The sequence below is a fragment of the Eptesicus fuscus genome, chromosome 9 (genome assembly GCF_027574615.1).
Source record: "Eptesicus fuscus isolate TK198812 chromosome 9, DD_ASM_mEF_20220401, whole genome shotgun sequence".
In the NCBI taxonomy this organism is placed as follows: Eukaryota; Metazoa; Chordata; class Mammalia; order Chiroptera; family Vespertilionidae; genus Eptesicus; species Eptesicus fuscus.
In genome coordinates, this window is record NC_072481.1 from 19,544,367 (window position 1) to 19,565,101 (window position 20,735).

The 20,735-nt window shown below is 52.7% G+C and overlaps 1 protein-coding gene across 1 annotated transcript; it reads left to right on the plus strand.

Moving 5' to 3' along the window:
• The first annotated feature begins 6,027 nt into the window (after nt 1-6,027).
• On the plus strand, nt 6,028-15,740 carry LOC114228200 (antizyme inhibitor 2-like). Its single transcript, XM_054720713.1, has 10 exons — nt 6,028-6,059; nt 6,797-6,980; nt 7,576-7,749; nt 8,468-8,640; nt 9,765-9,899; nt 11,098-11,263; nt 11,782-11,929; nt 14,281-14,381; nt 15,273-15,498; nt 15,667-15,740. The coding sequence occupies exons 1-10, from the start codon at nt 6,034-6,036 to the stop codon at nt 15,738-15,740; spliced, it is 1,407 nt and encodes a 468-aa protein (XP_054576688.1). The 5' UTR covers nt 6,028-6,033.
• The last annotated feature ends 4,995 nt before the right edge of the window (nt 15,741-20,735 follow it).

A 20,735-nucleotide genomic window follows, 5' to 3' on the forward strand; every position in this document is an offset into this window, starting at 1 on the left:
AATGATTCTTAATTTCAGTTCATGTGTCCTCCATATCTGACTAGTCCTTTTTTATGTCTTTAATGTTTTCACTAATTTCCTTGAAATTCTTACTAAGATCCTTGAAATTCTCACTAAGCCCCTTGAAGCTCTCATTAAGATCCTTGAGCATCCTTATAACCATTGTTTTGAATTCTGTATCTAGTAATTTGCTTGCATCCATTTCATTTAGTTCTTTTTCTGGAGATTTCTTTTTTTTTTAATTTCTTTATTGATTAAGGTATCACATATTTGTCCTCATCCTTTCTGGAGATTTCTTCTTTTCTTTCATTTGTGATGTGTTTTTTTGTTTCCATATTTTGGCTGTTTCCCTGGGTTTGTTTCTATGATTAGGTAGAGCTGCTATGTCTCCTGGAATTGGTAGAATGGCCTTGTATAGTAGGTATCCTGTAGTTCCCAGTGGTTCAGCCTCCCCCATCACCTGAGCTGGGTACTCTAGGTGTGCCCCTTTGTGGGCTGTGTGTACTGTGTTGCTGTAGTTGAGCCTTGATTGCTGTTAGCATCGCTGGGAGGAATTGACCTCCAGGCCAATTGGCTGTGAGTTCCAGCTATGACTACAGTGGAAGAGCTGCCATGCAGGAGACACTCCTATGGAGTGGGACTTGCTTCAGTGGGGCTTTGGTGCTCTGAGTCTGCCCCTTGAGTGTGTTGCTCATGGATATGTAGAATTGTAATCTGGCATGGTCTGAAGCTCTCTATTGGGTGCACTGGCCTGGGGCCCCTCTGGAGGTTCAAAGTCAGCCACTGCCTGTGCCCTGCCTGGGGCCACCTAGCCAGAGCTTCAGAGTGATCAGCAGATGGCTGCTACTTGTATTGGGTTTAGAAGTACCTAGAAGAGGCCAAGCTGTGAAGCAAGGCAGGCCACTGCCAGTGCCGGACATGGGGCCTCTTATTGAGTGGTGTGGGGCTTGCTGACACCAGCTGCTGCTTGCTTGAGAGATTTTAAGGAGGTCTGAAGCCTGAGCCAGGACAGGCCATTCATATGGAAAAGACTCTGCAGACCCTTGGGTGGGGCTGCAAACTGGGTAGGGTTGCAAATTGGGTGGGACAGGGTCTCAGGGAATCACCAGGGTAGAGTGAACAGTGTGAGCCAGATTGATGGAAACTCAGATAGGGCGCCTATCAGTCAGCTCTTTAGCAGGGGAGGCCTCAGCATAGGAACAATGACCCCTTCTAGCACTCTTGTCTAGGAGAAAGTTGTCCAGGAGTTCTTGTCCTGATGCCAGACAATTTAGTTTCTCCCCATATGTCCCTGGATCCTTTCAAGCTGCTGCCCCAGCACTGGAGCTCAGAGGAAGTGAGTTCGAGTAATTCTGTGTGCCAGCCCTTTAAGAGGAACTGCCTGGGTCTTCAGCAGCCTCCATGTCACTCAGCTACAATCCCAGCTTGTCACAGGGAGATCTCATCACAGCACTGGAATCCTGGGCTGAGGGAACAGGCTATTCATATGGAAAATGGGCTGGGACACTTTGCTCCTCACAAGAGGCCTCTGCAGTCAAGATATCCCTCCCAATTAAACACACACCACACATGGGTGTCGGACTAGCCCGTTTCACGCCTCTACCCTTCCTACCAGTATTGATGTGCTTCTTTAATTCTCTAGTTGTAGGACTTCCATTCAGCCAGAGGTCAGGTGGTCCTGAATGATGGTTGTTCTGTATTTTAGTTGCAATTTTGATGTGGTTGTGAGAGGCAGCGAGTCCTGGCATTTACCTAGGCTGCCAACTTGGTTTTCTCTCTCAGTTTAATGAGTTCTTAACCAGTAATATGAAGGTGCTAGATATGAGATTTACATGCATTATCTCATGCACTCTCTGTGATCCTAGTAAATAGATTCTATTATTATCCTGCCTCTCTGTGCCTTGGTTTCATTACCTGTAAGATAATTGCAACTATATCCATAAGGTTTTGTGAGTGTTAAATGGTTTAATACATGGCAGGGTGCTGGGTAGTGAGTAAGCACTAAATAACAAGATTATATTCACCACCACCCTGACCAAAATTCTCCCAAAGCTAATTGGTATCCCCAAATGCTTTGTTCAGATCAGGGGATGAACTGCCTCCCTCCTCAAGCTGCCACAGAGGTAGAAGGGCTGAGGGCCTGGGTTCTGTGTCCCTGAGATCTTTTTTTTTTTAATTTCTTTATTGATTAAGGTGTCACATATTTGTCCTCATCCCCCCATTCCCATCCCACACCCCTCCCCACGGATGCCCCAACCCTCTGTTGAACTTAACCATTGGTTAGGCTCATATGCATGCACACAAGTCCTTTGGTTGATCTCTCCCCCCTCCCCCCACCCTCCCCTATCCTCCCTCTGAGGCCCGCTAGTCCGATCGATGCCTCCTTGTTTCTGGTTCTGTTCTTGTTCATCAGTCTATGTTGTTCATCATTTCCCCTAGATGAGCGAGATCATGTGTCACTAGAGATATACTTATAAGAACTGAATGTGAGACGAGCAATAATAGTTATGCTGACAGGCAAATGAATCAGTCTGTAGTGAGTTTCTTTCTGGACCAACAGTTCTTTTGAGACCCAATTTTTTTTTTTTTTTTTTTTTGCCAGTTAGTTAGGAGTCATCTTTATTGTGCGCAGGTTCAGAGCAGATTACCTCTGTCAAATACTCCCTCCTGTGTCTGTGAACAAACTCAGGAGGGAGTATTTCCTTTTTTTTTTTAAATGTTTTAATTTCTTTATTGATTAAGGTGTCACATATTTGTCCTCATCCCCGCATTCCCATCCCACACTCCTCCCCACGGATGCCCCAACCCCCTGTTGAACTTAACCGTTGGTTAGGCTCATATGCATGCACACTAGTCCTTTGGTTGATCTCTCCCCCCTCCTCCCAACCTCCCCTATCCTCCCTCTGAGGCCCGATAGTCCGATCGATGCCTCCTTGTTTCTGGTTCTGTTCTTGTTCCTCAGTCTATGTTGTTCATCATGCCCCTAGATGAGCGAGATCATATGTCACTAGATATATACTTATAAGAACTGAATGTGAGACAAGCAATAATAGTTATGCTGACAGGCAAATGAATCAGTCTGTAGTGAGTTTCTTTCTGGACCAACAGTTCTTTTGAGACCCAATTTCAATGTCCACCAGTTCCTTATGTGTACATGTCGGCACTGACCCCTCAGCTCTGGATGGTGGACAAATGGTGGTAATGCAGGTCCGACTCCCTCTGGTTTGGTCTCGGCTGGACCCAGGGGCACGGCTTCACCCGGACTAAGGGGAACGTGGCCTCACCCAGACCCAAGGGGCGCGTGGCCTCACCCGGGCCCGGGACCCAGCCTCACCCGGATGGATCCAGGGGCACACGGCCTCACCCGGACCCAGGATCCGGCTTCACCCATACCCAGGGGCGCAAGGCCTCACCTGGACCCAGGGGCACATGGCCTCACCCGGGCCCAGGGACCCAGCCTCATCCGGGTCCAGTGGCGTGTGGTCTCACCTGGACCCAGGGGCGCGTGGCCTCACCCGGGCCCAGGGACCCAGCCTCACCCGGGACCATGGGCGCAAGGCCTCACCCGGACCCAGGGGCACATGGCCTCACCCGGGCCCAGGGACCCAGCCTCACCCGTACCCAGGGGCGCAAGGCCTCACCCGGACCCAGGGGCACATGGCCTCACCCGGGCCCAGGGACCCAGCTTCACCCGTACCCAGGGGCGCAAGGCCTCACCCGGACCCAGGGGCACATGGCCTCACCCGGGTCCAGGGACCCAGCCTCATCCGGGTCCAGTGGCGCGTTTGAGACCCAATTTTAATGTCCACCAGTTCCTTATGTGTACATGTCAGCACTGACCCCTCAGCTCTGGATGGTGGACAAATGGTGGTAATGCAGGTCCGACTCCCTCTGGTTTGGTCTCAGCCGGACCCAGAGGCACGGCTTCACCCGGACTCAGGGGCATGTGGCCTCACCCGGACCCAGGTGCGCGCGGCCTCACCCGGACCTGGGACCCAGCCTCACCCGGATCCAGGGGCACACGGCCTCACCTGGACCCAGGGGTGCGTGGCCTCAACCGGGCCTGGGACCCAGTCTCACCCGGATCCAGGGGCACATGGCCTCACCCCGACCCGGGATCCAGCTTCACCTAGACCCAGGGGTGCGTGGCCTCACCCGGGCCCGGGACCCAGCCTCATCCAGATCCAGGGGCACACAGCCTAACCCGGACCCGGGATCCGGCTTCACCTGGACCCAGGGGCGCGTGGCCTCACCCGGGCCCGGGACCCAGCCTCATCCAGATCCAGGGGCACACAGCCTAACCCGGACCCGGGATCCAGCTTCACCCAGACCCAGGGGCACACGGCCTCACCCGGACCAAGAGGCGCGTGGCCTCACCTGGACCCGGGATCTGGCTACACCCGGACCAAGAGGCGCGTGGCCTCACCCGGACCCAGGGGCGCGTGGCCTCACCCGGATCCAGGGGCGCATGGCCTCACCCGGGCCCGGGACCCAGCCTCACCCTGACCCAGGGGCGCGGCCTCACCCGGACCCGGGACCCAGCCTTACCCAGACCCAGGGGCGTGAGGCCTCACCTAGACCCAGGGGCGTGTGACCACACCCGAGCCCAGGGGCACGCAGCCTCACCCGGACCCGGGACCCAGCCTCTCCCGGAGCCAGGGGCGTATGGCCTCACCCGAACCCGGGATCCAGCTTCACCCGGACCCAGGGGCACGTGGCCTCTCCCAGACTCAGAGTCGCGTGGCCTCACCCAGGTCCAGGGGTGCACGGCCCCACCCGGACCCAGGATCCAGCCTCACCCAGACCTAGGGGCGCATAGCCTCACCCTGACCCAGGGGGGCGGTCCCACCCGGGCCCTGGACCCAGCCTCACCCGGACCCAGGAGCGTGTGGCCTTACCTGGATCCAGGGGCATGTGGCCTCGCCCGGACCCGGAACCCAGCCTCACCCTGTCCCAGTTCCCAGCCTCACCCGGACCCAGGGGCGCACGGCCTCACCCGGACCCGGGTCCCAGCGGGGTTTCGTCTTCTTGATCCCAATTCCTGTTGGTCAATTCCCTCTCAGCAATTCCTTCGGCCATTTTCTCAGAGCTCCAGGGCGGCTGCCGCAGAACTCGTTGGGCGGCGGGCTCGGCGAAGCTCCGGTGTGCCCGGTGCGCGGCGGCGGGCTGGTCCGGTGTCGCTGCGTCGGCCCTTGGGTCTGCAGCGGTGGCCGGTCGCTGAGCGTGCGCACCTGGCCGCTTCCAGGGCGTTGAGATTCTTGAAGGACTCAGAGGTCAGCAAGCGCGGAGTCTCCCACCCCATGTCTCCCAGGGGCTCATCTGTCCGTGCTCGGCAGCGAGTGGAGCTGTCCCCTCAGCCGGAGACCGCCGGGGGAACTGCGCCGAGCACGTTCCAGGCCGCCATTGTGTCGCCTGAGCCGTAGTTCTTAAAGTGTGGTCTTTGGGTCACCGGCATCAGCATCATCCCGCGTACCCCTCTCTTTTATTCTAGGTGTAGAGCATCTGCTCAGCCAGCCCTCCGGTGGTTCTGGATCCCCTGAGATCTTTATCACCTCCCCATCCTGGCCTGGGCTGAAGGGCTGTCAGAGAAGCCTTGGGACAGGCCCAGAGACTCAGCCTGATGCTTGATCATGGGTTGACCAACAAGTCAGAGTAAGACCTCAGCCACCCATATGGAGAGAAATGGCAGTGAGAATGTGTGGGTGTGACGGGACACCAAGTGACTCAGAGGGCTCACTTTCCAATCAGAGTCTCCCAGGCAGCTATTTAAATGTGCAGGGAGGGCAGAGACAGCACTAAGAGAGAGGAGCTGGAGTCTGAGGTCAGGTTCCACTCCCAGCTCCACTCCAGCTTTGCTGATCTGTCAGAAGACCTCTGAGCCCACGGTGTTTCTATCTTGGAGGTGGGAAGGTGAGTGATTGGGTTTCCAGGGTCTCTCTACTCAGATCATCGCTGGCTGACTTCACCCTGAGGGCCTGTTGTATGGGCCACCCACAGGGCTGGGAAGTTTTGGCTGAGTGGGTCGTGGTAGCCATGGTTTGGCGGGACAGCCTTCACAGGTACTTCACCTGGCCTGAGATCTGAGCTGAGTTCTGCTCTTCCCAAAGGGATTTACCTGAAACCCAAGACACCATAGGTCCTGGTCCCCTGTGCTGGGCCTGAAGAAGCAGGTGATGATTGGCACCACATGTGTCTGGGGGTGGAGTAGGGCCCATGGGTGCAGCCCCAACTGCTGAAACAGAAGGACTGAGGCTGTAGGCGGCCCTCACTTCAGTCTCAGGGGTGGGGGGCCAGCAGCAGATGCAGTGGCTGCTTTAGGGAGCCCAGATCCCAGTCCCAGCTCAGCTACTGACCACTTGGTGACCGTGGGCAAGTCCTTTCCTCTCTCTGGGTGACTTGTCCACATGTGTAAAGTGAAATGTTGGGCTAGGTGATCCCCTGTAATCTTCAGCCCTATAATCTAAAGATCGTGGGCTCTGCACTTCTCTTTTCTGTGGGTCACATTTCTCATCTGTGAATGGGAACATGTGAGTGAAGAAGCCTGGAAGAGGATGCCAACCACCTATGGTAGGGGGTCTTTTGAGCATCTCCCTTGATCCCAAACTAGGTCTCTGAGGCAGGCTGGGCCTGGCCAGTGGTCCATCCTAAAGATGGGAAAGTTCACAAGGGCTCCATGGAGCTCTATGTGGCTGCATGGGAGCGCCGAGGACTTACTGGCCTAGGAACACTGGCTCCACGGGCCAGCAGTGTGCTGGGAGGAGGAGGGAGGAGTGTCCTCAGAGCAAGGCCTTTCCAGGATGCTGGGAGTGTCCCTGGCAGAGGGCTCTGATGGACAGTCAGGGACGAGCACCACCCTCAAGGACTCGAAGGAGAAGGAAGTATGCCCTGGAAGCTCGGTGTTGAAGGATCTCATCCCCCTGGGGCCTGAGGAATCTGCCATGGAGGTGGTCTTGAAGAAGATCCGGGAGCTCTCTGATTCGGTGAGGGGAGAGGAGGGAGGGGAGGGCAAGGTCATGGAGTGGGGAGTGGAGAGGGTGGGTCTCAGTCCCTACTTAGGCGGGGACAACATAAGCCTTTCTGTTTGTGTTTTATGAGTCAGTTTACTAGGTCTTACTGAATAGCTGTGTCCCCTGGGTGGCATGGGATAGTTCTCCTGTCCCCTTCTAGTCCCCCACCAGCTCCTGGGAATTCACCCTGTGCCAAGCGATCCGGGTGAGGGTTGGAGAGTCCTGGCGCCCATTTGGTCTATAAAGCTTGTTGCCCTCTTGTCTTCCTGTTGTAGGAGTTAGAAGATCAAGGCTCAAATCCTTCCATTGCCATGTAGTTGCTATTGACCTTGACAGGAAGACTCACATTTTAGTGTACCTGACACCTGTATAATTCTGTTAACCAGTGTCACCCCAATAAGTTCAATAAACAGGAAACATTTTTAAAAAGAGAAAAGAGATTTTAGAGCCGTAGTTTCCTCTTTTCCTAACTGGGAACACAGTAGTACTTGCCGCATGGAGACACTGTGAGGACTCAATGAAATGACACAATGCCCAGCCTTTCTTGCCTCTCTCTCCGCCTTGGCAGGACCAACGGGACCCCTTCATGGTGGCCGACCTGGGTGTGTTGGCCAGCCGCCATCAGGCCTTCTGCCAGGCCCTGCCAAGGGTCTCGCCCTTCTATGCGGTGAAGTGTAACAGCAGCCCCTGGGTGCTGCGTGTCCTGGCCGCCCTGGGCACCGGCTTCGACTGTGCCAGCCAGGTGAGCCTGGGCCCACTGCCAGTTGCCTCATTCCTAGGCCTGACATTCCTAGGGAAAAAAGCTCATTTGCAGGAGTCCAGAAGTGGGACAGCAGCCCATGAACAGTGGCTGATGTGTGTGGTGCCCAGTTGTTTGTGAAAGAATAAATGAATAAACCAGGAGTGGTCCACCCTCCTCTGGTCTAGGTGACGAGGGCAGTGAGCCTGAGCTAAGGAGTGAAGGAAACACGCGCTTTAATCCACAGACCCTGTTCTGTCCTGGCCCAGCCATTTCACTGGAGCCTATGTTTCTTGGTCTTTAAAATGGGTTCAGCCCTAACTGGTTTGGCTCAGTGGATAGAGTGTCGGCCTTTGGACTGAAGGGTCCCAGGTTCGATTCCGGTCAAGTGTATGTACCTTGGTTGCGGGCACATCCCCAGTAGGGGGTGTGCAGGAGGCAGCTGATTGATGTTTCTCTCTCATCGATGTTTCTAACTCTCTATCCCTCTCCCTTTCTCTCTGTAAAAAATCAATAAAATATATTTTTAAAAAATAAAATGAGTTCAACTCTATGTTCCTTAGAGCGGTCTAGAAGCTTAAATAGCACAATATGTGCCCAGCGCTGGGCCAGATGCACAGTAGGGCCTCAGTAGGGGATAGCTCCTCATGCCCGTGGTTCCTGTGCCCAAAAAGCAGTGCAGCAGGGAGACAGCCCCTTACTCCGGCTTTGCCCCTGGCAGGTGGAGCTGGAGCAGGTGCTGGGCCTGGGCGTGGCCCCCTCACGCATCATCTATGCCCACCCCTGCAAGCCCATCTCCCACCTGCAGTATGCTGCCCGCCAAGGGGTGCAGCTCCTGACCTTCGACAGTGAGGAGGAGCTGACCAAGGTGGCCCAGCACCACCCTGGGGCCAGGTGAGACCAGCAGGGCTGCAGGCAGGTGGGGACAGGGAGGAAGTTCTGGCAACTGCCTTGGGCCTCAGCGAGGAGATGAAGGCTGTTCTGTGGTGACTAGGAGACGCCCAGCAGCAACGAACAAGAATGTGGGTCAGGTGTCCCCGTGCCTCCCCGGTGCCCACTCGTGTCAAATAAAGGTTCCCTGTGTCTGCAGAGACGCTGGCAGAGCCTGGCATTAGGAGGTCTGGGGTCAGCAACATCGTGGAAAAAGCACTCACATAGGATTCAGGAAGACTAGGGCTCACATTTCTGACTTACTTGTCACATCTGTGTGTTCTAGAGAAAGTTATTTAACATCTGTGATCCTGTGACAGGAGGTCTGCTGAAAGGATGTTTATAATTTTACTTGAGGCCTGGTGCATGAAATTCATGTGTGGGGGGGTGTCCCTCAGCCCATCCTGCACCCTTTCCAATCTTGGACCCCTCGGGGGACATCCCTCTCCCAATTCCTGACCACTGGCTCCTAACCACTTGCCTGCCTGCCTGCCCGATTGCTCCTTACTGCCTTTGCCTGCTGGCCTGATCACCCCTAACTGCTCTCCCCTGCCGGCCTGATCACCACTAACCACCTCTGCCTTGGCCCCTGCCACTGTGACTTTGTCCAGAAGGATGTCCGGAAGATGTCTGGTCCAATTAGCATATTACTCTTTTATTAGTATAGATCCGTGGTCGGCAAACTGTGGCTCAAGAGCCACATGCGGCTCTTTGGCTCCTTGAGTATGGCTCTTCCACAAAATACCACGGCCTGGGCGAGTCTATTTTGAAGAAGTGGCATTAGAAGAAGTTTAAGTTTAAAAAACTTGGCTCTCAAAAGAAATTTCAATCATTGTACTGTTGATATTTGGCTCTGTTGACTAATGAGTTTGCCAACCACAGGTATAGATTCTTTCCCTGCTTTTCCTTGTCTGGGCAGAAGTATGTAAGTAGTGCTGTGTTCCCTCCCTGGACCTCCAGGGTTGGACAGTCCAGAGGACCGAGGCAGGGTGGACGGAGGGTGGAGGGAGTTCGGGTGGGGGCACAAAAGCATCCAGGCCTGGGTTCATGTGTCTAAGAATGCCTGTCACCCTCACACCCCCTCCCAGGCTGGTCCTCCGACTGTGGACTGAGGACAGCAAGAGCACATTCCCTCTGAGCGCCAAGTTTGGGGCCAGCCTGGAGCTGTGTGGACACTTGCTCAAGTCCGCCCGAGACCTAGGCCTGGCTGTGGTGGGAGCCAGGTAAGAGCACGCACTTTCTCTCCTGCGAGGCAGGGCTCCTGGTCCCCACGCCTGTCCCCGGCCTCTGACTCACCGGGGGCCCTCGGGTCCGGTGGCTCCGTGTGGTCCTCAGAAGAGGAGGTGGATGTCAGCTGCTGGGAGGGTGGGGCAAGCAAGGCACTGGCCTTGGGTGCAACGTTTAACGGGATGCCGAAAACTTTGTACTCGAGATAAATAATGTTTTAATACAGTATTTAAAAAATTAATGCAGAAAAAATCCATGATGAGAGAATATCAAATTCTAAATCAAAACAGGATTGGCATTTCTGACTTTTCTTTTTCCCTCTGGGTCCAATTACTCTTAACTAATCTTGTCTTTATTTAAAGTATCTGCTTGTTTGTTTTTTAATATAGTTTTATTGATTTCAGAAAGGAAGGAAGAGGGGGAGAGAGAGAGAAACATCCATGATGAGAGAGAATCATGGATTGGCTGCTTCCTGCAAGTCCCCCACTGGGGATCCAGCCCACAACCTGGGCATGTGCCCTTGACTGGAATTGAACCTCGGACCTTTCAGTTCGCAGGCCAACACTCTATCCTCTGAGCCATACTGGCTAGGGCTAAAGTTTTTGTATTTTATTCATCATGGCTATTTTTGCATCAGTGCTTTCTATCCCTTGATGGGGTGTGTGCAGGAGGCAACCAAATTGAGATCTCTCTGTCTCTCACTGGCTCTTCCTCTCTAACATATATATGTGTATTGCATGAAGGTTGCTGATGTTGATTGCTCAGTGCTTGGTGCCCCCTTGAATGTTGCAACTGAGGAGCGTCCTTCCTCACCTCACCCCACCTGCCCCTGATTGGGTCCTCTGCCCTCCCAGGTGGGTGGTTTGAGATTTGGGGTTCAGATCGCATGCATCCCAAGGAGGAGAAGAACGGGAGCCCCTACTATGAGGCTTTGGGAGAGGTGAAGGCCACACAACCACGAGAGCCCCAACTCACGGACTGTCATGTGGTGTGTGTCTCTGGGGTCCCCATGTGCACAGCCAAGGCTGTGGTTTCTGTGGGTGCCCATGAGCTCCATGTAGTCACACGTGTCCCCATGTCTGTGTCCGTCTGGTTCACATTGTGCCTGTGTGGCTGTTTCCAAATGTGACCCTCCTCCTGCTGACGCTTGCGTTTTCTCATGTGTTTCCGCCCCGTCACTGCACCTGCACTCAGCTTCCACGTGGGCTCGGGCTGCCAGGACCCCCACAGCTTCGCACAGGCCATCGCCGACTGCCGGCGCGTGTTCGAGATGGGCCATGGGGTCGGGCATGACATGAGCCTCCTGGACATTGGAGGGGGCTTCCCCGGAGTGGAGGGCTCTGAGCCGGAGTTTGAGGAGGTAAGAGGGGAGGAGGAGAGGGCGTCTGGGGGTCCCAGCCTGGGCACATTGCACAGAGTGTGTGTTAGTGTACAGGGAGCTCTTGGAACTCAGGCATGTGGCTGCATGTAGCTGGGCTTTGTGTTGGTTGAGAGGTCTGTGACTCTACATGCGTGGCCTGTGCGCATATACGTGTGTGTGCGCGCGCATGCAGTTCTGTGCCTTCTTTAGACGTGTTGGTTACTACCCCTGGTAAGGCTACCGTCAGATAGAGGTGTACTTACTGTGTCCCCCACACCCAGGGGACAGTCCCCCTTTGCTGATCACGTATTGATTTCAATGTTTCCGAGTCAGACCTCATGGTGCTGCAGCCTGGTCACTAGGCTTGTGCCCTCGGGCCCCTCCCCTCTGGGCCACAGTGTTACCTGTTTCCTCCCCTGCTCAAGGGGGTGCTGACACCTTCCCACAGAGCTGTCAGGGGAATGAAGAGAGAAGACGCAGGGAAAGACCCCGCATAGGAACTGGGTCTGTCCCCACAGATGGCGAGAGTGATCAATGCTGCCCTGGCCCAGGACTTCCCCGAGGGAGCCGGCATTGAAGTCATTGCGGAGCCCGGCCGCTTCTACGCGGCATCTGTCTGCGTGGCCGCTGTCAACATCATCGCCAAGAAGGCTGTGCTGCAGCCTGGTGGGTGGGCCAGGGAGCGCTCTGTCCAGGGGTCCCCAGGCCTTGGGGGCAGGAGGAACAGAGGGTCTGAGTTCCACCCTGGGTTCCTCATTCGGGGGAAACATGCTGTGATTTAGCTACAGGGTAGAACCTGTTAGTAACATTTTTGTGTTGTTCTCAGATAGGCTGGAGGGAGGCATTGGGGGTCTGTTCCCCTGTGTCTGGAGGGGAAGTCTGAGGGCACAGCCTCCACTCCCTGTGTGCACCTTACTGTTCCCAAGAAAGCATTTTCTAACAGGTGTGGAATTTTTATAACAAAAAATATAGTCAGTAAATACTAATTTTACAGCACATACATGAAGGAAATATTATCGGTATCATGGCCTGGAGGTTAAGGGTGACATTTGTAGGGTAACAGTAAATGATATCGAGGTCACCATCTCAGGAGAGGTTTTGATTGTTATTTGGGGGACGGAGTCAGGTGGGGTTGCTGTCCTCACAAAGGGTCTAAGTAGAAACTCAAGTTCATGATGAGCTAGAATAGACTCACCCTCTGGGTTAGTGCCCTTTACTTGGAAATTTTATGACCATCATATAACTATTTCTAAGTAATTTTTATTTTATATTTTAAAAATATTTTTATTGATTTTAGAGAGGAAGGGAGAGGGAGAGAGAGACAGAAACATCAGTGATGAGGGAGAATCACTGACTGGCTGACTCCTGCACATCTCATACTGGGGATCGAGTTTGCAACTTGGGCATGTGCCCTGACCAGGAATTGAAACATGACCTCCTGGTCATAGGTTCGTGCTCAGTCACTGAGCCACGCCAGCCAGGCTCTAATTCATTTTAATCTGTTCCTTATCCTTTGTACAAATGCCCTACCCACATCTTTGTAATCCTAAAGGCACAAAGGGTCTCATTAGAGAATATTGTGATTTGGGGATATGATCTTAGCCATCATTTAACAAAGGTCTGAGGTATACAGATTATGGCTTACTATGTTTGTCTTCACAATAGCATGAGTTGCCAGTGATTAAGGATCTATTATGTGAGAAATTACTGTTTTACCCAATTTCTGCTCAGCCCTCCTGTGAGGCAGTTTGGGGTCATTCCCATTTTACAGGCAGAGATCTTGAGGCTCAGAGAGAGGAAGTGATTGTCTGAGGCAGCAAAGCTAGTTCGTGCACAGCGGCGCCAGGTCTGTCCGACTGAGAGGCTGGTGCCCTTGTATTTGCAGACATGCCAGCAGAGCGGAGTGCCAGCCTCAGGGCTGCCATGACTAACCCATGACCATCTGGTTTAGGGACAAGTGGGGCTGTGGGCGCAGGAGGCAGGGTCAGTGCTGGCAGCTGAGAGAGAGCGGAGGACAGGAGTTACTCACACCAGGGAATGGAAGATGGGGGTGGGAGGGAGCCTTGGAGAGAAAACCAAATAATTAGAAATATCTGGGCATCTAAATGCTCAAGTGGTTGGAATGGCCCCAGTGCCCACAGAAACCAGTGGAAAGATTAAGGAAATCATTGTCTAAGGACAGACCAGGAGTGGTTGTTCAGAGACTGGCTGGTAGTAGTTCATGTCCTAGGACCTGGGGCTGTAGGTGAGCATCAGCTCAATGTACATTGAGTGTGATGGAGCTTGGGAGAAGCTGCCAGGTGCTCAGTGAGGCATCAACAGAGGCAGAGTATTTAGAGGGAAGAAGGTGACAATTACGCTGCTCTCTGACTGTGAGAGCCGGGCACTGATATGGGGACGAATCCCAGCCCTGCCACATTGTCCTGTGTAACTTCCGGCAAGACTCAGTTTCCTCAAATGTACAGTAGTGTTCCCTGTCCCTACTCAGAGTGTCGTTAGGAGGATGAAATGATTTAATACGTGCAGACAGGCTGGAACAATACCCAGGTTACTTGTATGATCATTATTAGTCGCAGTAGCAGCCGCAGCACTCTGATGAGGTGCGGGTGGTGCAGAGGAGCGTGGGAGCCCAGAGAACAGGCCCGAATCTTGCAGGGGGTCCGGGGAGGCTCTGAAGCAGGGCACAGGGTTATTCTGTGCTGGGCAGAGGGTTTGGGTCGGTCCTAATGGTGCTCGATCCCCAGTATGAGATGTGCAGGAGTCAGCCAGTCAGTGATTCTCCCTCATCACTGATGTTTCTGTCTCTCTCTCCCTCTCCCTTCCTCTCTAAAATCAATAAAAATATTTTTAAAATATAAAATAAAAATTACTTAGAAATAGTTATATGATGGTCATAAAATTTCCAAGTAAAGGGCACTAACCCAGAGGGTGAGTCTATTCTAGCTCATCATGAACTTGAGTTTCTACTCAGCGGTGAGACCTGGCTGAGCACAGTCCTGTCCTCTCCCCTCTCCCAGGAGGCCACCGGAAACTGTTGTACTATCTCAACGACGGCCACTATGGCACCTTTCGCGATTTCCTCGGGGAGCCTTACCCCAGGATGCCAATTGTGGTGAAGGTAAGGGGACCCTTGTGTGGCTCTGGCACCTCCCAGACCCTGAGAGCAGTAAGTTCAGCCCCTTTCCCTGTGAGTCAGGGACCCCTCTGCGAGGTGCAAGGGGGCAGGGTCTTGGATTACACATGGCTTTGCAGATTGTCATACCACATGCATGTACAAAGATGTGAACACGCAAGCCTGTTTGTATTTGTATGTGCACTGCTGTGTGGGTGCATTTTTGTGTCTGAGCATGCTGACTGACACCTGTGCAGGTAGGTGGTGGACAGGTACATGGTCCTGTGAGGGTGTGTAAGCACATCGGTTTGCCTCTGGGTTTCCATGTGATCTCTCTGTATGCCGTGTGTGTGTGTGTGTGTGTGTGTGTGTGTGTATGTGTGTGTGTATGTGTGTGTTACCAGAATCCTTGAATGTTGGATGCAGGAGTCCTAGGAAATGGAGGTTCTCCATCTTGCTTCACAGTAGACTCATCTGGGAAGCTTCCAAGGACCCCGATGCCTAGGAGAAGGCCCAGACGATTGAAATCAGGCCTCTCATGGGTTGGGATGTGGCATCAATCCTTTGTTAAAACTCCTCCAATGTGACTCCAATGTGCAGTTGATTTGAGGCCCAGTATTTTGAGTGATTATTCACTTTGCTTTTATAGATGGGAAACGGAGGTCCCTGTGTGTCTGGCTTTGAGAATTGGCAGGGCTAGAATGTGCCACTTGAGCGCATATAAGCTCCATGAGGGCCGGGTCAAGAGCAGTGCCTGGCACATAGGGACTGGTTGGTGTGAGTGACTGCCAGTGTCCTTGCTGTGCCTGGGGGTGCTCTGCTGGCCGAGGGCATGGGCTGGGAGGGTGGGTGGGGGCAGGAGCTCTTCTCTGATCGCCCACCCCTGTGTCCCTGCAGGAGCTCTGCTTGAAGCCGCCCCTCTTCCCCTGCATCCTTTATGGTCCCACGTGCGATGCCTTTGACACGTTCTTCAACGAGGAAGTGCAGCTGCCCGAGCTGGACGTGGGTGACTGGCTCATCTTCCCCTCCATGGGCGCCTATAGTTCAGTCATGAGCTCCACCTTCAATGGCTTCCTGCCTGCCTCCATCTGCTACATCATGGGACCTGAGCTCAGGTATCTGGGTGGGATAAGATGGGGGTTCTCACGGGGATCTGAGCTTGCCACAGGGAGCTGGTGGCTGATCTCTGGTGTGTCAGGCCCATAAAATACTGTACTCCCCCCACTACCCCAGCAAAAGTCTGACTGACCTTTGACACTGTCCATGGGGTTGACCCTGTTACTGCCCCTAGCAGAGGTGGACATGAGAGCTCTCAAGTGTAGATGCCTTGTGGGCAGAAACAGGCAGCACTATGGCCCCAGCTGACCCTAGTCCATGGCCAAACCCCCACTCTGTTCTGATCTTTTTTTGGCTGTTCTCTGGTTCCCTCATTAGATGTTCCTTCCCTACCAGCCTCAGGGTCCCTCACAGGCTCTGCCCAAAGGCCCCCTGTCTGCCCAACCTAGGGTTCACTCCCCGAGGTGGTGGAGATGGCTCTAGAACACCCCTTTACTGGTACAACCTTTCCACAGGAGCCTGCTGGGGACAGCACCTTAAGCTGGGACATGCAGCTTGGAGTGGCTCCAGATACCTCGGTGTGTCCACGTGGGACAGTTTGGGGGTGGAGGTGGGGGTGCGGTAGGGGATGAGGAAGAATAACACAGGGAAGCAGAGGTTTGGGTATCTTTGAAATGATGAGGCAACTTTTCAGGTTCGAAAATGTGTGTTTACCCCCCCCTCCCCCCAACAAAGTCCGTCTGAATTACAGGCTAGTCCCTCTGGGCAGAACCACACACTTCCTGCTCTTAACACCTTAGGCCCTGGGATTGGGTTGGCTGAGAAACTGGTGTTATTACAACACCCACTCCCCTGAAGGCCATGTGCTGGAATGGCCACTACCTTTCAATCAGTCAGTGAGCCTGCATTGTTCCTGAATGGTTTACATGACCTATGTGCCCTCCCGCCCCAACTCTAGTGGTGAGCACAATGGCTTTGGAGTCAGACAGGCCTGGACGGAATCCAGGCTCCACCACTAACTGGCAGTGTGCTCAAAGCCTCAGTCTCTCCATCTGTGGAGTGAGGATGATATGAGTACCCTCCTCACAAGGTTGTTGAGGGGATTAAGTCACCTAATGCAAGTCCTCTTTCAAGGTCCTCTTCACGTCCAGGGTCTGACTCTGGCTGGTCCTCATCCTGGACCCTTCCTGCTCAGAGACCACTCCCATCTTCAGGCAGCATGCACAGCAACTGGCCACACAGCTAATGGGCCAGCCACGTGGGTGTCTGATCTGTCCTTAGCCTTAAGAAACCCCCACGCTATGAGGTTGGATGGACACGGTGTGGGTACAGCCAACTCCAATTTAGGGCAGATGCTAGTGTGTATCTCCCAGGCACACTAAAACTTTAAAAACAATATTTAAGAAGTTCTGAGCTCTAAAAGAGGATGTGTTCTGCAGGGAAGGATGTTTGCAGAGGTGGGGATAGGGACATATTATGATGATCCGTCATGGATCTGCAGCAAGCAAAGGTGGAGTGGGTCTCAGACGCTAAAGCTACTCACCTGTGTCCAGTGTTCTTTTAAACTCCACCTGATGAGACTTCTTTGATCCACAGCTTCTGCAAATGGTTCTCCCCATCCATCAATCTTGCTGCTACCTCCACTCAGCCACCACCAGAGGAATTTTTTAGCATCTGTGGGCTGAAGAGATTTCTTCCCAGACATCTGAGGAGAAGGAATGGGCTGCAGATGCCACCTAAGGAAGCCAGAAGGCTCACACAGCCTTTAGAGCATGTGCTACTCATTCCTCCACTCCCAGCTTCTAAAAATTTGGGGTGGAAATATCCACACTTACCCCCTCAGAGGTGTCTGGAAATACAAATATGAGTGGGCTTTAGGTAAACATAAAGTTTTATTCAGATGCAAGAGCTGTTGATGTGTTTTATGTCCTGCCCTGTAAGTGCTGTCTTGTGGAATTTAGCTATCCATCCATCCTTTAAGTACCCATCCATTTAAACATTGATCCATCCATCCATCCATTTGTCCATCCATTCATTCATCCATAATCTATCCAACTATCCATCCATTCATCCATCCACCCAACTGTCCATCTATTCATAAAATAAAATGTGATGTCCTACTCTGCTGGAGGCCAACGCATAACAGCATTAGCATGAAAGTGCAAAAGAGACATTGGAAGGCCAACGGACCTTGACCTCAGCGGGGCTGAAATCAGCATGGGATTGCTCCTGCTGTGATTGCGATGGCTCGAGGTGATTTCCTGACTGATAATCTTTACATAGTTTATTAAACTTTACCTTTGATTCTATCCGCCCTGCCTGTGTGCATTGCTAAGGGGCAAATGTGTAACCAAACTGAATAAAAAGCAGGCAGGACCCAGACTCGTGGTTCCTCTTCTCGAAAGAGGTTCCACCTGGCCTCCCATGCCTTCAAAATTCATTTTTCTTGTATAGTGTCTTCATTGTGTGTCGGCACTCCTACAAGTCATCGTGAACCCACTGTGCAGGTTGCAGCACTACTCTGGGTCTGCCCCTGTTCTAGGCCTAGGAACTTACCTTCCAGTTGCGGGGGGGTGGGGGGGGAAACAGAGCAGGAGAAAACATACAAATAAGTGATAAAATGAAGTGGAAGCAACAAATGTTGTGAAGAAAAATTAAAATAAGGCAAAGGGATAGGGAAGAATAGAGGATGGTGCTATTTTAGGTAGAGGGCCAGGGAAGTATCCCTGAGGGTTAGCTGGGTCAGAGAGTGCCAACATTAAAAACAGAAAGTCCAAAACAGGCAAGGGGTCCTGTGTGGGTGAGCAGAGTGAGTGAGAGGAGGTATTGGGAGATAAGGAAGGAGGAGAGTCCAGGGGCTCAAACCTCCTGGTGAGGCAGGGCTTTGACTGTTCTGAGTGGGAGGGAAGGCTCTGGAAGGTTTGAGCAGGTGAGTGCAGTTAGAGAATGCAGAGAACTTGAGGAACTCCTGCCACCCCCCCCCCCCCCCCACAAATGCTGGGTGGTCACAGTTTGGGTAGCGAGAAGGACCAGGCTCAGAACAGGCTGTAAAGGTCAAGTCAGGAGAATTTGCTGAAGGGTTAGATGTGGTGTATGGGCAGAGTGGAGTCAGGAAGGACTCCATGGCTTTTGGTCAGAACAATCCACTAATGGGGATGCTGGGGTTGAGGGGAGAAGCAGCTTAGGGGGTTCAAGTCAAGAGCTCAGTTTAGACAAGGCAGGTTTGAGAAGCTTATTCAACTGCCAAATGGAGTCAGCTGTGAGCAGGTGGTTTCAGGGCAGAGGTCATATATGGACATGGGAGAGAGGTATGAACATGGGAGAGAGGTATGAACATGGGAGAGAGACATGAACATGGGAGAGAGGTCTGAACGTGGGAGAGAGACATGAACATGGGAGAGAGGTATGGACATGGGAGAGAGTCATGGACGTGGGAGAGAGGCATGGACATGGGAGAGAGGTATTAACATGGGAGAGAGACATGAACATGGGAGAGAGGTCTGAACGTGGGAGAGAGACATGAACATGAGAGAGAGGTATGAACATGGGAGAGAGACATGAACATGGGAGAGAGGTATGGACATGGGAGAGAGGCATGGACATGGGAGAGAGACATGGACATGGGTGTCATTCCACTGGATGGACCTTACATCTCCATGGCTGCCCAACTCAGCCAGGAAGTGAGAGTCCATAGAGAAGATACAAGTCATGGAAACAAAGAGAAGAAACATTTTAAGAAGGAAGAAACCTTCCCAAGAAACTAGAAACACGAATCAGAAAGGATATATGCACCCCTATGTTCACAGCAGCACAATTCACCATAGCTAAGATTTGGAAACAGCCTAAGTGCCATTCAGCAGATGAGTGGATTAAAAAACTGTGGTACATCTACACAATGGAATACTACGCTGCGGTAAAAAAGAAGGAGTTCTTACCATTTGCAACAGCATGGATGGAGATGGAGAGCATTATGCTAAGTGAAATAAGCCAGGCAGAGAAAGACAAATATCACATGACCTCACTCATTTGTGGAATATAATGAACAACATAAACTGATGAACAAAAATAGATCCAGAGACAGAGAAATATCAATCAGAACGTCAAACTTCAGGGAAGGTAGGAGAGGGTGGGGGTAAGGGGGAGAGATCAACCAAAGGACTTATATGCATGCATATAAGCCTAATCAATGGACACAGACAACAGGGGGGTGGGGACATGAATGGGAGGTGGGGGGTAATGGGGGAATAAGGACACATATGTAATACCTTAATCAATAAATAAATTTTTAAAAAGAAGAAGGAAGAAACCTTCAACTGTGCTTGGGTGGGGTGAGGGCTGAGAATGGAATTGGGAAAGCAGAGGCCATTGGTGATCTTCACCATGAGGTTTCAATGCCAAGGGAGGTTCTGGTGCAGTAGAGTCCAGAGAGGATGTTGGGGAGGGGAGGGGAGGGGAGGGGAGTGTGGAGTGGGCTCCTCTCTCAGGGAGCTGTGCTGCAGGAAACAGGAGGGTGACTGGAAGATGTTCCTGAAGGGTCATGAGTGTTTATTTTAAGAGGAGATTATATCTTGTTTGTAGATCGTGGGACTGATTAACAGAGTGGATAATGAAGACGCAGATGAGAGGAGAGAGTCCCAAGAGCAAAATTCTTGGGTGGGTGGGGGGGGTTAGTGTCCTGTGTGTGAGGGGAGGGTGTGCCCTAGATGGGAGCTGGGACAGTGCCTCCTGGTACAAGAGGAAGGCAGTGCACACTGAGGACACAGGTTGGTAGCAGAATGTGGGATTCTCTTCGGATTGTTTCTCTTCTCGGTGAAAGGAGAAAGAAGATCATGACCCAGCGGGAGGAGGTAGGAGGGGGGCTTGTGTTTTGAAGAGAGGCTTGTTTTCCCAGAGATGGGAAAATCACAAGAGAGACTGAACGGACCAGTGAAGTAGGGTCCCATTGCCAGCTCAGGTACCCACTCCAGGTTTGAGGATGTCAGTTTAGAGTGAGGCTGGTCACGTGTTGTTTCTTCTTCAGCCACATTCAGCTGCTGAGTGCAGGTGCAGAATGGGTAGGGGCGGGGAGAGCAAAGGGGGAGGAGACTGCTTGGAGTGTGAGGAGCTCATGGGGGGCTCAGCAAGTGTAGGCTCCACCTATGTCTGGCTACCCCAGGGCTTCGAGCCCCCCACAGTCCTCAGTCTTTTCTTGACCCCACATGCTGTCCTTCCACATTCTTTATCTGCTGGATCCTCATAATGACCCTGTGAGTTCATAATGACCCCCCACTTCACAGAAGGCAATTACCTGGGTCACGCAGCCAG